The sequence below is a fragment of the Hemitrygon akajei genome, chromosome 13 (assembly GCF_048418815.1).
Source record: "Hemitrygon akajei chromosome 13, sHemAka1.3, whole genome shotgun sequence".
Lineage (NCBI taxonomy): Eukaryota > Metazoa > Chordata > Chondrichthyes > Myliobatiformes > Dasyatidae > Hemitrygon > Hemitrygon akajei.
The window spans coordinates 87,109,536-87,125,015 of NC_133136.1; the positions used below are offsets into that span (position 1 = coordinate 87,109,536).

Genomic DNA, 15,480 nt, shown 5'->3' on the forward strand with positions numbered 1-15,480 from the left:
TTTTTTGCTGTTTACACAAATCTTCAGAAATACAAGTAATAGTATTAAGTCAACAACACACACAAAATGCTGGTAGAACACAGCAGGCCAGGCAGCATCTATAGGGAGAAGCGCTGTCGACGTTTCGGGCCGAAACCCTTCACCAGGACTAACCAAAAGGAAAGATAGTAAGAGATTTGAAAGTAGTGGGGGGAGGGGGGAAATGCGAAATGATAGGAGAAGACCGGAGGGGGTGGGATGAAGCTAAGAGCTGGAAAGGTGATTGGCGAAAGTGATACAGAGCTGGAGAAGGGAAAGGATCATGGGACTCAGGAGAAAGAAAAGGGGGAGCACCAGAGGGAGATGGAGAACAGGCAAACAACTAAATATGGGGTAAGAAAGGGAGGAGGGGCATTAACAGAAGTTAGAAAAGTCAATGTTCATGCCATCAGGTTGGAGGCTACCCAGCCGGTATATAAGGTATTGTTCCTCCAACCTGAGTTTGGATTCATTTTGACAATAGAGGAGGCCATGGATAGACATATCAGAATGGGAATGGGACGTGGAATTAAAATGTGTGGCCACTGGGAGATCCTGCTTTTTCTGGCAGACCAAGCGTAGGTGTTCAGCGAAACGGTCTCCCAGTCTGCATCGGGTCTCACCAATATATAAAAGGCCACACCAGGAGCACCAGACACAGTATACCACACCAGCCGACTCACAGGTGAAGTGTCGCCTCACCTGGAAGGACTGTCTGGGGCCCTGAATGGTGGTGAGGGAGGAAGTGTAAGGGCAGGTGTAGCACTTGTTCCATTTACAAGGATAAGTGCCAGGAGGGAGATCAGTGGGAAGGGATGGGGGGTACAAGGGAGTCGTGTAGGGAGCGATCCCTGCAAAAAGCAGAAAGAGGGGGGGAGGGAAAAATGTGTTTGGTAGTGGGATCCTGTTGGAGGTGGCGAAAGTTACAGAGAATTATATGTTGGACCTGGAGGCTGGTGGGGTGGTAGGTGAGGACAAGGGGAACCCTATCCCGAGTGGGGTGGCGGGCGGATGAGGTGAGGGCAGATGTGCAGGAAATGGGAGAGATGCATTTGAGAGCAGAGTTGATGGTGGACGAAGGGAAGCCCCTTTGTTTAAAAAAGGAAGACATCTCCTTCGTCCTGGAATGAAAAGCCTCATCCTGAGAGCAGATGCGGCGGAGGCGGAGGAATTGTGAGAAGGGATAGCCTTTTTGCAAGAGACAGGGTGGGAAGAGGAATAGTCTAGGTAGCTGTGAGAGTCTGTAGGCTTATAGTAGATATCAGTAGATAGGCTGTCTCCAGAGATGGAGACAGAAAGATCAAGAAAGGGGAGGGAGGTGTCGGAAATGGACCAGGTAAATTTGAGGGCAGGGTGAAAGTTGGAGGCAAAATTAATGAAGTTGACGAGCTCAGCACCCGTGCAAGAGGCAGCGCCAATGCAGACGTCGATGTAGCGCAGGAAAAGAGGGGGACGGATACCAGTATAGCCTTGGAACATGGACTGTTCCACAAAGCCAACAAAAAGGCAGGCATAACTGGGACCCACGCAGGTGCCCATGGCTACACCCTTGGTTTGAAGGAAGTGGGAGGAGCCAAAGGAGAAATTATTGAGAGTAAGAACTAATTCCGCTAGACGGAGGAGAGTGGTGGTAGAGGGGAATTGGTTAGGTCTGGAATCCAAAAAAAACCGAAGAGCTTCAAGACCATCTCGGTGGGGGATGGAGGTATATAGGGACTGGACGTCCATGGTGAAAATAAGACAGTGGGGGCCAGGGAACTTAAAAATAGTATTAAGTGTTTTGTAAATAGTCAATCTCATTGGCCAACCCACATTTCAAAACTGTAGTTTTAAAAGATTTTAATATGCAATTCTAGAAGAATGAGAACATCTTTAAGCACCTGGCAAGGTGGAATATTATTGTAATTCCTTTGGTACTTACAAGCTTTTGTATTGACAATTCAACCACATAGTTGTCTTTCTCCTGCCACATGCACGATCATCTCCAGGGAACAATTGTACCTCTTCAATAACAGCTTGCTACGCCTTCCCCATACATTTCCTACTCTCTGTCACAAATAGTTACAGCCAAGCCGCCGTGTGAAGAAAGTGCTCCTGCTTAACAGGCCAGCAATCAGGGTTTAATTCCCGCAGATACCTATACGGAGTTTGTACGTTCTTCCCGTGACCGCATGGGTTTCCTCCAGCTGCTCTGCTTTCCTCCCGCACGTCAAAGAGTTAGTAAGTTGAGGGCATGCTATGTTGATGCCAGAAGCAGGCCAACCATTGTGGGCTTCCCCAGGCACATCCTCGGACTCTGATGGGCATTGACGCAAATGCTCCACTTCACTCCATTTCAATGTTTTGATGTACAAAAGACAAATCAAATTAATCTTATCTTATCTAGTACTATGCCAGAAAAATGATGAGTTTTTTAGGTGTTTCTGTTCACCTTGCAAGTTGTTCTATCTGTCAACTATGCTATATTTGTCTGTTGGTTGATGGTAGGAAGAGCTAGATGTATGTCTTTATACTGTTTGACATATTGTGCATGTTATTTGTAATTAAAATTGGTCTTACAAATTTATAAGTAGTGCTGGCATGAAGAATGGTAAATATGAAAAGTTAATCTTGGGCAAAATCTATTTCAAGCGTCTATCCCTCCAGCCAACTCACAGCTTTTGTGATCCGTGACCTTATTACACATAACACCCCATGGCCCATCATTCCGCATCCTGTCACAGACCAGGTACTTTCAATGTTTACATTCAAATTCTTTTCCAAGTTTCCTTCACATTTCCTTTCCATTGTCTGTTTTCTTTTTCCTGCATGCTTCCCAAACCCTTTCATAGTCCTCTTTTTCACTAAAATAGTCCTCTGTCAAAGAATTTATGGACTACATCAATTACATGTTTTTCTTCTTTTTGCCTCTAAACGATCCTAGGGAAACGCTAATCATGAGGCAATTAAACCAGTTATTTAATATGACTGATATGCTGTTGATAATCTCAGGCACTATTGCTAATATTCCTTTTTAAGGTAAAGCAATTAAAGCAAATTCTGAACAACATACCGGTACACAAAATGCTGGAGGAACTCAGCAGATCAGACAGCATCTTTGGAAAAGGTTTCAGACCGAAGCCCTTCTTCAGGACTGGAAACAAAGGGACAAAATTCCAGAATAAAAAACATGTGAGGAGGGGAAGGAGGATAGTTAGAAGATGATACGTGAAATCAGGTAGGTGGGGAAGGGTCCTGCAGAAGGGTCTCGGCCCGAAATGTCGACTGTACTCTTTTCTATAGATGCTGCCTGGCCTGCTGAGTTCCACCAGCATTTTGTATGCGTTGCACAGGTTTGCAGCATCTACAAATTTTCTTTTGTTTGTGATTGGGTGGGAAAGGTAAAGGTTTGGAGAGGAAGGAATGTGATAGGAGAGGAGCATAGGAGAAAGTGCAGGAGGAAGGGACTCAGAGGGAAGTGATAAACAGGTGAGAAGAGATAAAACACCAGAGTGGGGAACAGAAGAGGGCAGGGGGAGGATTTTTTTTACTGGAAGGAAAAATGGATGTTCATGCATCAAGGTGGAGGCCACACATACAGAGTATAATGTGTTGCTCCTCCATCATGAAGCTAGCCTCATCTCGGTACAGGAGGAGGTCACGGGCCAACATGTCAGAATGGGAATGGGAATCAAAAACTGTTTGGCCAGTAGGAAGTTATGCTCCTCATGAGTGAAGATCATGTGGGCACAGTCAGCATTGGAGGGAGGAACATCACAAACCTAAGATTTGCTGAGGACGTTGATAGACTTGCAGGAAAAAGAGGACGAACTGGCAAACCTGGTCAGCCATTTTGACAGAGTTTGGAATGGGGACAGTGCAGCAGTTCAAATACCTGGGGGAAACCATCAGTGATGAAGGATCAAGACCGGAAGCCCTGGCAAGAACCACACAGACAATGACTGCACTATCCAAAGTCAAGACAATATGGAGGGACAGCAACATCACCATGAAGTACAAGATCAGACTCCTGCATGCATTGGTATTCTCCATCTTCCTGTATGCATGTGAGACATGGACCCTCACAGCAGAGCTACAGAGGAAGATACAGGCATTGGAAATGAGATGCTATCGCAACATCTTGGGCATCTCCTACTTGGACCACATCACAAATGAGCAGGTCCAAAAAAACCATCCAGCACCACATTGGCCCTCGTGAAGACCTTCTCACAACAATGAAGAGAAGAAAGCTGAGATGGTACGGCCACGTAACAAGATCCAGTGGCCTTGCAAAGACCGTTCTACAAGGAACTGTGGAGGGGAGAAGAAGGGGAGGCAGACAGAGGAAAAGATGGACGGACAACATCAATGAATGGACAGGGAAAAAACATTTGTGGTGACCCAGGCTCTGGCACACAACCGCAACAGATGAAACAGACTAGTGCAAAGCTTGTCGTGACGGTGCCCTGACAACTCCACCAGGAGTTAAGGGCGCAAGGCAAGTTATGCTTTAGGGAGATGGAGCGGAAGTGCTCGACAAAGTGGTCCCCAGTTTACAACAGGTCTCAGAGATGTAGAGGAGATCATATTGGGAGCATCGGATGTAGTAAATGACCCCAGCAGATTTGCAGGTGAAGTGTTGCCTCACCTGGAAGGACTGTTTGGGGTCCTGAATGAAGATGAGGGAGGAGGTGATTGGGCAGGTGTAGCACCTTGGCCGCTTGCAGGTTTATGTGCCAGGAGGGAGATTGGTGAGGAGGGACAAATGCACAAGGGAATACCTGAGGGAGAGATCCCTGTGGAAAGTGGGAAGTGGGGGAGTGGGCAAGGTAAAGATGTGTTTGGTGGTAGGATCATTTTGCAGATGACAGAAGTTGTGGAGAATGATGTGTTGGATGCAGAGGCTCATGGCGTGGTAGGTAAGGACAAGAGGAACTCTATTACTGTTAAGGTGGCGGAAAAATGGGCTGAGCGCTGAGATGCGGGTGAGGGCAGCAACAGTGGTGGAGGAAGGGAAACCCCGTTCTTTGAAGAAGAAGGACATCTCTGATGGCCTGGAAAGGAAAGCACATTGTGGGAACAGATGAGGCAGAGACAAAGGAACTGAGAAAAGGGAATAGCATTCTTTTTCAGGAGATAGGGTAAGAAGAGGTTTTTGGTCAAGGTAGCCATGGGAATCAGTAGGTTTATAAAAGATATTCTGAATTGTAGTTTACTCTGAGGTTACTACACTCCATGGTGACTTTATTAGGTAGGCTTTACTTATTAGACTTTATTTATGGCGAGAAGGCAGGTGTATGGGATTGAGCAGGATCCGGGATCTGCCATGTTGGAAAGGCAGAGCCAAATTCTGCTCCTGTGTCTTATGGTCGTACACTTGAACATCTGCTGTTTAATGCTCATTAATGCAAATATCTAATCAGCCAATCAAGTAGCAACAACTCAATGCATAAAAGCCTGCAGACATGGTCAAGAGGTTCAGTTGTTATTCAGACCAAACATTAGAATGGGGAACAAACGTGATCTAAGCGACTAACTGCAGAATGACTGTTGGTGCCAGATGGGGTGGCTTGAGTATCTCAGAAACTGCTGATCTCCTGGGATTTTCACACACAACAGCTTGTAGAGTTTACTGAGAATGGTGTGATAAAACAAAGAACATCCAGTGAGCAGCAATTCTGTGGGCAAAAATGCCTTGTTAATGAGAGAGGTCACAGGAGAATGGCCTGATTAGTTGAAGCTGACAGGGAGGTGACAGTAACTCAAATAACCATGTGTTACAGCAGTAGTGTGCAGGAGAGTATCTCTGAATGCACAAGATGTCAAACCTTGAAGTGGATGGGCTACAGCCACAGAGAACCACAAACATACACTCTGTGACAGTATATTAGGTACAGGAGGTACCTATGATGTGGGCACAGAGTATATGTCTGAAAGTATTCTCTATGAATCCTCCTCTTTATTAAATTCAATATTTCAAGCATACTGGTACAATCATTTTTGTAGAACACTAGAAATGGTCCTTCAGGGCACGAAGAGTTAAGGGGTTGCATTTTATAAGGTTATTATTATAATGTACCTTTAGAATTGTGGATGCCTTTCTCTAGAACTTCTCGGTTTTAGTTTGACTCCTCACCCTCACAATCAAGTGTTGTCCGCCTGCGTATTTAGCCTTATTTTGAAACCACATGTTACTTTGATACACATATGGAAAATCGCTCTTTAACCATGAATATTAGCACAAAGGCATAAAATAATTTGTCCAAAGAAATATGATCTCTAACAGATGCATTACTTTACACTGAGTAGTCACACTCCCCTCTTGTGTTGTCACACTCCCTGCCTATGACCCAGCAGCTTGTACTACGCTCTGGAACCAGACAGCTACTGGTAGTTTCTTACCAGATTGTTTCAATTACTGCCTTTTATGGGTCCGTGTCTCCTGCAGTGTTTCTTTTACTTTGCTGCTTAAAAAGTCCCAAAGGCATATGTTATACTGTTGACATAAATCACCAACTAAGAGGCTCTCCTCCAAACATATTTCCCAAATATTTTTTGATCCCATGACTTAACTTCCGTCTTATTTGGATGTTTTAATCACCCAGGGTTGAAGGTGGCAAATCAATAGATGATTTGTTTAACTGGGGGACACATTAATCATATCCCAGTTTCTTAAAGTTTTTTTAACTGTGTAGCTTTGGTATGCTTCTTGACCCAGTGTTGAGCTTTTAACACACCGTTCAATTCATCAACGGTATTGCCTTCTTCCAGCTCTGGAACATTTTCAAACCTCACGACACTCAGAGCCTACGTCACCCGTTCACTCCGGAAACTGGAAACAGGAGTAGGCCATTTATTCCTCAGAGCCTTGTATATGATTCAGTGAGATCATGGCAGGTCTATGATTTTCCTCCATATGCCCATCTCATCGCTTTATCTCTTTAATACCTTTGGTCAACAAAAAATGTATCAGATTCCAGAAATAAATGAGTTGGCTTTATGAGGGAACATTGAGCAGAATGGGAACTCTACCCTCTGTGGTTTTGGGAGAGGTGATCTAATTAAAATATATAAGGTGCTGAAGTAGGATTGTTACAGTGGAGTGTAATTTGATTTGGGTATTACTGGAAAAGTACAACTGCTTTGAGAAGTAGTGAGCTAATAGGAACATGGTGTAGATTGCTGCTGGCAGGGTATCTAACACTGTCACCCAAGTCCCAGGTTTGGTAGCCAACCTGAGATGAAACTTCAGAGGGTTTTGACCCTCTGGAATCCTCCACCCATGAGCGCTGTGAAGAATAGTGAAGGCCAAGACGGGTAGGTTTTGGACTCGTAAGGAATCAGCAGTTGTGAGATTGGGCAGCAAAATGGAATTGGAAACAAAAGTCAAATCAGCCAAGAACTTTAGAGTGGCAGAGTAGGCTCGGGAAACAGTAGCAGCCACGCCTGTTCCTAGTCCTTAAGTCCTTTAAGTTCAAGTTTATTGTCAAACTGTACACAAAACTAGACAACATTTGTCCACACCAAGGTGCACAACGCAATGCACATAACTCACACACATAATTCATAAAGCAACAATAAACCACTAGTAAATTAATAAAAACAAGGTGAATTTACAAGTTTAAAAGTAAACAGTATATTGCTACTGGTGCTTCATACGTGATGAGACCTGAGTGGCAAGGAGTTCAATAGCCTTCCGACTGAGGGAAGGAGCTGTTTCCCTTCCTAACAGCTCTTGGCTTAATGCAGTGGTACCTCCTGCCTGACGGTAGGGGGTCAAAGAGTTTGTTACATGGTTGGGTGGGATCACTGTCTATGTTAAGGGCCCTGCATACGCTGTGCCCCTGATAAATATCTCCAATGGGTGGAAAGAGTCCCAGTGATCCTCACAGCAGAGCTTGTAACCCTTTGCAGGGAGTTGCAGTCAGATGCCTTGCAGTTCCCTTACCAGACAGTGATGTAACTGGTCTAGGCACTCTCGACAGTGCTCCTGTAAAAATTGGCCAGAATGATAGGGGGAGCCTCATTTGTCTCAATCGCCTCATGAAGTGGAGATGCTGCTGTGCTTTCTTGACCAGAGAGGTGGTGTTGGTGGACCAGATAAGATCATCCATTATGTCACTCCCAGAAACTTGATGCTCCTAACTCTTTCTACAGAGAAGCCATGTTTGTGCAGTGTGAAGTAGTCAGCCTGCACTTTCCTGAAGTCCACAGTCATCTCCTTGGTCTCAAGTTGTGCTTGCACCATTCTACCTTCTCTCTGTATGCCATCTCATCATCATTGTCGATGAGGCCCACCACTGTTGTGTTATCAGCAAACTTGACGATTTGGTTTGAACTGGATCTAGCAGTACAGTCACCCATCAGTGACATGAACAGCAGGGGACTGAGAACGCAGCCCTGGAGAGCACCAGAACTCAGTGTGATGGAGCTAGAGATGCGCCTGCCAACGTGGATTGACTGTGACCTCTCTGTCAAGAAGTCCAGGATCCAGGTACAGAGAGAGGTGTTAAGACCCAGTGAAGACAGTTTACCCACCAGCTTCTGAGGGATGATCATATTGAACACCGAACTGAAATCAATAAACAACATCCTGGCATATGAGGCACTATTTTCCAGGTGGGACAGGACAGGGTGCAGTGTAGAGACTACAGTATCATCATTGGACCGATTTGAGTGATAAGCAAACTGGAAAAGATCCAATGTCACAGGAAAATGGGATTTAATGTGATCAATAACCAACCACTCAAAACACTTCATTATCGTTGAGGTCAGTGCCACTGGATGGTCTTCAGTGAGGCAGGTTACTGTCGCCCTCTTGAGTACCAGGATGATGGTGGACACCTGGAAGCAAAGCGGACAGTGGACTGAAGGTGTCTTTTAGAACTGCAGTTAACTGGGCTGTACAGTCCTTCAGCACCTGACCAGGTACGTCATCAGGCCCTGCAGCTTCAAGTAGTTTGACCCTGGCTAGGTCTTCTTCACGTCAGCTGCAGCCAGACAGAGTGACTGCTTCTCAGGTGGAAAGGGGGTCCTCCTCACCGGCACCTCGCTCCTTGCATCAATCTGAGCGTAAAAGACATTCAGCCTGTGAGGAAGTGAAGCCTCACTGCTGTTGTTGATGTGCAGGGTAGACTTGTACTCCATTGTGGTCCAAATGCCCTACCACATGTAGCTCGTGTCTCTGGTGTCACAGAGACAGCCAACAGGCTTCGAGAAGCCAAAAAGACCACTCTTTTCAGGGTAATACCATTCTTCAGTGCCTGGCAGGTCAGTCTGATCCCCTTAATGCCAACCAGAATCTCCTTTGACCATGCTACACCTCCTTCCCTTTAAGAAGCCAATATTGGCTTTAAGTAATGCAGGTTAGCTTTAAGTGACTAATAAAGATGCCCCCTTCTACCACCAACCCCTCCCCTCAAGAGGGATGCAGCCAGTGAATGTTAGCACTGACCACGTGCAACAAGCATAGAACTGTAAATTAAAATGCCTCCTGAATTGAGAACTGCCACTGGAGTTTAATTGCTCATCGGGCTCCACACATCTGCCTGCCGGAGCTCGCCATCTGAGAGTGACAGAGTTATATTACAAATTCCTCCTGATTGACTCCTGGTCAGTCAGACTCACCAACCATCACACAATCTCACAGGGCAGAAGAATGCCATTGACCCTATCATGTCTCTGTGAATTCTCTGTCTGAAAGAGACGCCACTTTATCTCTCCCACCTGCCCTTTCCCCACAGCGTGCAAGTGTTTCCTTTATGAGATTTGATGCTATGTTTCAGTCAGCTCCCACCATCCATTCAGGCAGAGTACTGCGGCTTTTGTATTTAGTTTCTGGGATACAATCGGATGGGCAAGGATAAAGCTTTGTTGCACCATCCTGATGAGGGGTCTCAGCCCAAAGTGGTGACTGCTCATTTCCCTCCACAGATGCTGCCTGACCTGCTGAGTTCCTCCAGCATTTCCTGTGAGTTGCTCTGGATTTCCAGCATCTGCAGTCTCTCTTTTGTCTCCTTCTTGCACCATCTGCTTTAGGACCATTCTGTGCGATGAAGGAAAGGATTACTGTGAAATATACAATAAACAGATGTATTTTACTCTGTTACCAGTTATGTATGTTTGCATTCTGGGCTCTGTAGTTATAAAGTTGGCTGTAGGTGTAACACCAAGTGTTCCTTCCACTGAGAAACTCAGATGGCCAGATTTTTTGCAGAGCCACAGAAGTCAGATCTGAATTCACGGCAAATCATGGTGGATGGAGTCCCAGTGCCAAGGGTGAGTTCTTTGTGGTGGTCACTCTGTTCACTGTCTTCAGACAAAACCGCCCCCCATCTTGTGAATGGAAACATAACTATCACTAACAAGTCAAAATGTCTTCATTCTCTTGGATGCCGGATGTCCTGGGATATATTATGTGTGCTACAGTGTGATGTAAGTGACTCATTGGTTTATGAGGTGTCCAAGAAATAAGAGGGAGAAAAGGCTGTTCTTATTACTCTTTCTCTCCTGGACAGAGTTTTGTAAGATTCATGATACACGTTTAAAGTTCATACTCATTGCCTGTGCTCTTTCCTTCTCACACGGTACAAGACACAAAGGGCTCAACCTTCTCAATTTAACACTTGCAAACTAGCATCCATTCCCCTTCTGTATCTCTCCCAGTGTATCTCACTCTTTCTGATTAATATGTGTTTCAAAATTTTAAACGCAGGGACATAAGAAACAAACAGAAGTGATTTTTGTTTCTCATGTCTGCTCAGCCATTCCACTGGAACACAGCTGGCACCTCAAAACCATTTTGTTGCACCCCATGTCTCTTGATTCCCTTCACATCCAAAAATCTATTGATGCCTATCTTGAATATACTTTTTTACTAATGGTCTGCTACCCCCAATGGGGATTGAACTCCAACATCACCTGGGTGAGTATTTTTTTCTCATCTCTGTCCTGAATGGCTGACCTCTTATTAAGACACCTAGGAAAGAAAAAGAAATCATCTCTTCACCTGTTCTGTCAAAACTCCTAAGAAATTTTAAGTTGCACTTTATCCTTCTATTTGAGCGCCATCTGATGTCCTTTACCCCTTCTTCAGCTCCTGATTCTAACTCCAGTGGACAAGTCCTTGTAAAGTTGGTATAAATAGATATGTAGAACCGCACTTTTTAATTGGACCCCGCCTTTGAAAGGCAGTGCTGTAATTTCCAAACCCCAACAACAGAGCTCCAGATTTTGAATGGGATTGTGACAAAGTTTCTCTTGTGGATGAATGCTTGTGTTTTCATAACTGGTCTGTGAAATTGAAGCCACTGCTGTAAATCCTGAATTACTAGAGGCAGGTAAAGGTAATTGAATGTGAAACCTATAATCATTGAAGAGATTTGCAGGTCGATTTAAGCAAACACTCACCTCAGCTTCCTTTGAATGCTACAGTGTCACTCAGTGTCACTTTGCTTGTTTTTATAAGTATGCCTGTTTTAAATTACAATCAATAGAAAAGTATTTTATTCACTGTAAGGCAATTCTTGTTGAAAGTATTATATCTCAGGCAAAAGTTGAAAATTCATGTTTGCATTTGAAAAGAAATTATGAAAGAACTTACCCCTTTCCTGGAATTTTTTGATCACCAGAAGCTGGAATTCCTCCTCTTGTAGCTTTTCAAGTTGATTGCATGTTGTCGGATTCCTGCATTGATTGTGAAGTAATGTGTCCCATATGAGTCTTCCCTTGTTTGATCACAGAAACGGTGCCAGCAGCAAGCCCAGCTCTTTGTACCACACATTTCTTACATTGGCTCAGAGGCTGTAGCTATTAAACCTGTCACAATTAATGTGCAGAGCCTAGCAAAGCAAACATGAATTTAAAGCTTATGCGTCTGCTAGGTGGTGATATGATGCACCGATGTAAGGTCAAGATTCAGGAAGATGACAATGACATTGCATTTTTCCTTTTCCACATGGAAAACCAACACTTGAAAATATTGCTGGATCTTCTTTGGAAAGGTTTCAGATAAATTAGAGTACTAAATTTAGAGTACCAGAATTTGGAATTTGTCCAGATTCTTAATGACTGTGCAACCTCAGTGCTAGAGAATATTTGGGTAATATTTAAATATCTGCGGAAGTAATGGAGAATAGGGTTGTTACCTACAATCAGCGGATATTTGCATTTTGCTTCCAGCTGATGGGTAATGCTGTACCAGCTGGCACTCAGTGGAGAATTTTGCCAGAAAAGTACTTAATCGGATGGATCGATCAATTAAAAATTATAGAAATAAGCTTTCAATCTGCTGACTGTATACTTCTCCCTTGAGAAATAGAAAATGAAATGTGTAAATTTAATGAACACTGTTTTATGACTCTGCAACTTATTCTGCACCCTTCCATCTGAGAAAAGTTCCAGGTTCACCTGCATCTTCACTCAGATCTGCCAGAGGACCGTTTCAGAATCTAAATCCCAATTTTAAAACTGCCGCAGGAAGAAAGGCAGGGCACACACAGTGCAGGCAGACCCTAGGTTCCAGGGTATTAAAACATCAGATGAACAGTCCCAAGACCAGGCCAGGCCTAAGGTTTCATTCTCCTCTCAAGCCAGAAGGAAATCGAACCCACTTTTCTGAATCACACTGCGGTTTACTACAAACTGCCCTGACGAGGAATCCAGCTTAGATTTCTGATGAAGGGTTTCTTCGTGTTCGCTCACTCCGTAATATTGTCAGCTCAAGAGCCCTAACTGGACCAACTCTGTAAAAAAAACAAATGGGTAAAATCTGGCTGCAGCCGGGATGTTTGTATTTAATTCTGCTTGATCAATGCATTATTGATATGAAAAATGCCCCGTGCAGCAAACTGCTGAAATAACACATGTATGCACAAAGTAAATGTCAGAGTATCAGAAATAAAAGTAATCATGTTTGCTGAGGTTAGCAAAACACAGTCGTCCCTTTGTCTTTCCCCTGCCGGCTAATTTGCTGTTATTAATCACATGTGTCTGTACCATGATGTTATTTTTTATATTGAGGTCTGGTTTAAAGATTTTGCAACATTTTAGGGTCAAATTTAAAAGGCAGTTATGAGCATATTATATACATAACACACTGAGAATAATTTTGATTCTACCTTTAAAAGATTTCAGTGTTTCATTTCACATTTTGGCATAGTTATAATAATTTTCCTCATATTATTAGAGTTCTCTGTATCAGTGGAGGAATTCCAAATCTTCAAAAGATCAATCATGCCACATGTCTGAAGATTACACCGTAATTAAACACATGCACAGAACAAGAGGAAGATGATCCCTTTTACTGACGAAGATTTATTAGACATTTGTTTTCAAGACCACACAAGCCACTTCATCTGCAGTAGAATCCATCTGCCCATAAAATCTCATCTTTTTCAGCTTAGAATTTATGAAACTTATATCCTGTCATATTATGAAAAGGAGGTAGCCAGAACGGTGTAGGAATAAAAGGAAAAAGGTACAGGAATTGCACAGTTGGCTAATTCACATTGGAAATTGATAAGATTGGTGAATATTCTGGGCCTAGCCCTTCACTACTCAAGAGTTACACCAATTAGAGCTCCATATACATTAACCTTGGGTGTGGTGCCTCTGTGAGGAGAGGAATGCTGATAATTTTAGTCTCTGGACCATGTCCATGAGCTGGCTATCCTCCTGACACAGACAGATGCTTAGTTTGGTTATCTTTAACTGGAGAATCATAGGGCTGGGCGTGATTCACCAACTTTTTAATTCAAAGGGAAATAAAGTATTTCTTTTCTTTAAAGCAAATTAATAAACTGGTTGCAAATTTCAAGAGTACAATTTTGGGTGGAGAAATAATGACGTCAAATTGTTCTTTTGCAGGGTCCACCTGGTCCTAAAGGTGACAAGGTTTGTGAATACAGTTTTGCATAAGTATATTTCTCGTTCCATAAAATATCCTACTTGAAGCAAAATTCTTAATTTCTCATTGCTTTTGCAAAGATAATAATTAGCTGTGCTTGTGTGTTTCAGGGTGATCAAGGAGACCAGGGGCCGAGGGTAAGTTTTCCAAGGTGCATGGCATGTAGTCTTGAGTGCAATTGTTGGAAAGGCGATTTCCTTTAAATTGCACATTTCTTAGTTTCTTGTCAGTTTCATTGGCCAAAAGAAATCCTAGTATATTACAGCAAATTTTAGAGTGGTTAGATTCCAAGTCTATCAGGACAGTGACATAGGGCTGGTTTTGCTGAGGGGTAGAAGTCTTTGTGAATACTATAAAACAGGATCTTTTCTCATGCACTTTGTAGCCACTGAATCAGAATCAGGTTTATTGTCACCGGCATTAGTCATGAAATTTAGCTTATGGCTGTAATATAGATAGCTAGATAGATTGGTAGATAGAGAGCTGGATAGATAGTTAAAATGATTGATTTATAGCTAGATAGATAGGTTGATAAATTGCTAGATAGATAGATTGACTGATAGATAGCTAGATAGATAGATTGATAGATTGATTGATCGATAGCTAGAGTGATAGATAGCTAGATAGATAGATAGATTGATAGCTAGCTAGCCAGATAGATTGATTGATAGATAGATAAGTTGATAGATAGATAGTACAAAAAGAGCAACAGTGAGATAGTGTTCCTGGACCATTCAGAATTCTGATGGCTGAGGGGAAGAAGCTATTCTTACAATGTTGAGTGTGTACCTTCTGGCTTCTGTACCCCCTCCCTGATGTCAGTAATAGGAAGAGGGTATACCCTGGATGGCCCTGAGCGGTGGACGCCTCTTCTTGAGGTGCCGCCTTTTGAAGTTGTCCTCAATGGTGGGAGCCTTGTGCCAGTACGTAATCTATTGACATATTAGTGAATAGAAGTAAGTGTTCTCCAGCAATGCATGGCGGTACTGATGCATGGGTACTTGAATGCTGAGAGTGTTTTGGAAAGTATCGGCATTCCTCAAATTACAAATGAGATATGTCCCTGGAAAACATTCAGTAACGGAAATGTCACAGATTGAGAAGGCTGGAGAAAACACCTTATGAAAAGTAGATTGGAAACCTGAGATTTGTACTGAAAGAATCAACAGAGTCATGGCACAAATTGTAACTAGAACTTTCACCACTTGGGGAATGCCTGTACAGTAATATTTAAAGTGTTAAATTTCATTCCTGGAATATTTCAGCAAGTGGGAATGCACTGCCCTAGAAATTCAGCCATGAGTCTGAAAGCTGCTTTATTTTCAGAGTGGAATATGACCACTTCCACATCAAATTGTGTTATTACCAAAACAGATCCAGGCAACTCCCTTATTTTGTCCATTTTCACATCTTCATATGACGTGGAAGGAGGCTGTTTGGCCCACTGCGTCCATACCTAGTCACAGAGGACTCCCTGTTGTTTCATCTCCCCACTTATTTCTCTTTAAACTGCTCTCTCTCACAGCTATATTAGAGTCAGTTACTCTGCCACGCCTTTGGGTTGTGGGGAAAACCCT

The 15,480-nt window shown here is 43.3% G+C and overlaps 1 protein-coding gene across 1 annotated transcript in view; it reads left to right on the forward strand.

The window, feature by feature from the left end:
- The first annotated feature begins 8,434 nt into the window (after positions 1–8,434).
- LOC140737556 (uncharacterized) overlaps positions 8,435–15,480 on the forward strand; it is a 175,655-nt gene continuing 168,609 nt past the window's right edge. Inside the window, exons 1-3 of the mRNA XM_073063998.1 lie at positions 8,435–8,491; positions 13,864–13,890; positions 14,014–14,040. Coding sequence (XP_072920099.1) covers positions 8,435–8,491; positions 13,864–13,890; positions 14,014–14,040 — 111 coding nt within the window. The remainder of the gene's footprint in view (positions 8,492–13,863; positions 13,891–14,013; positions 14,041–15,480) is intronic.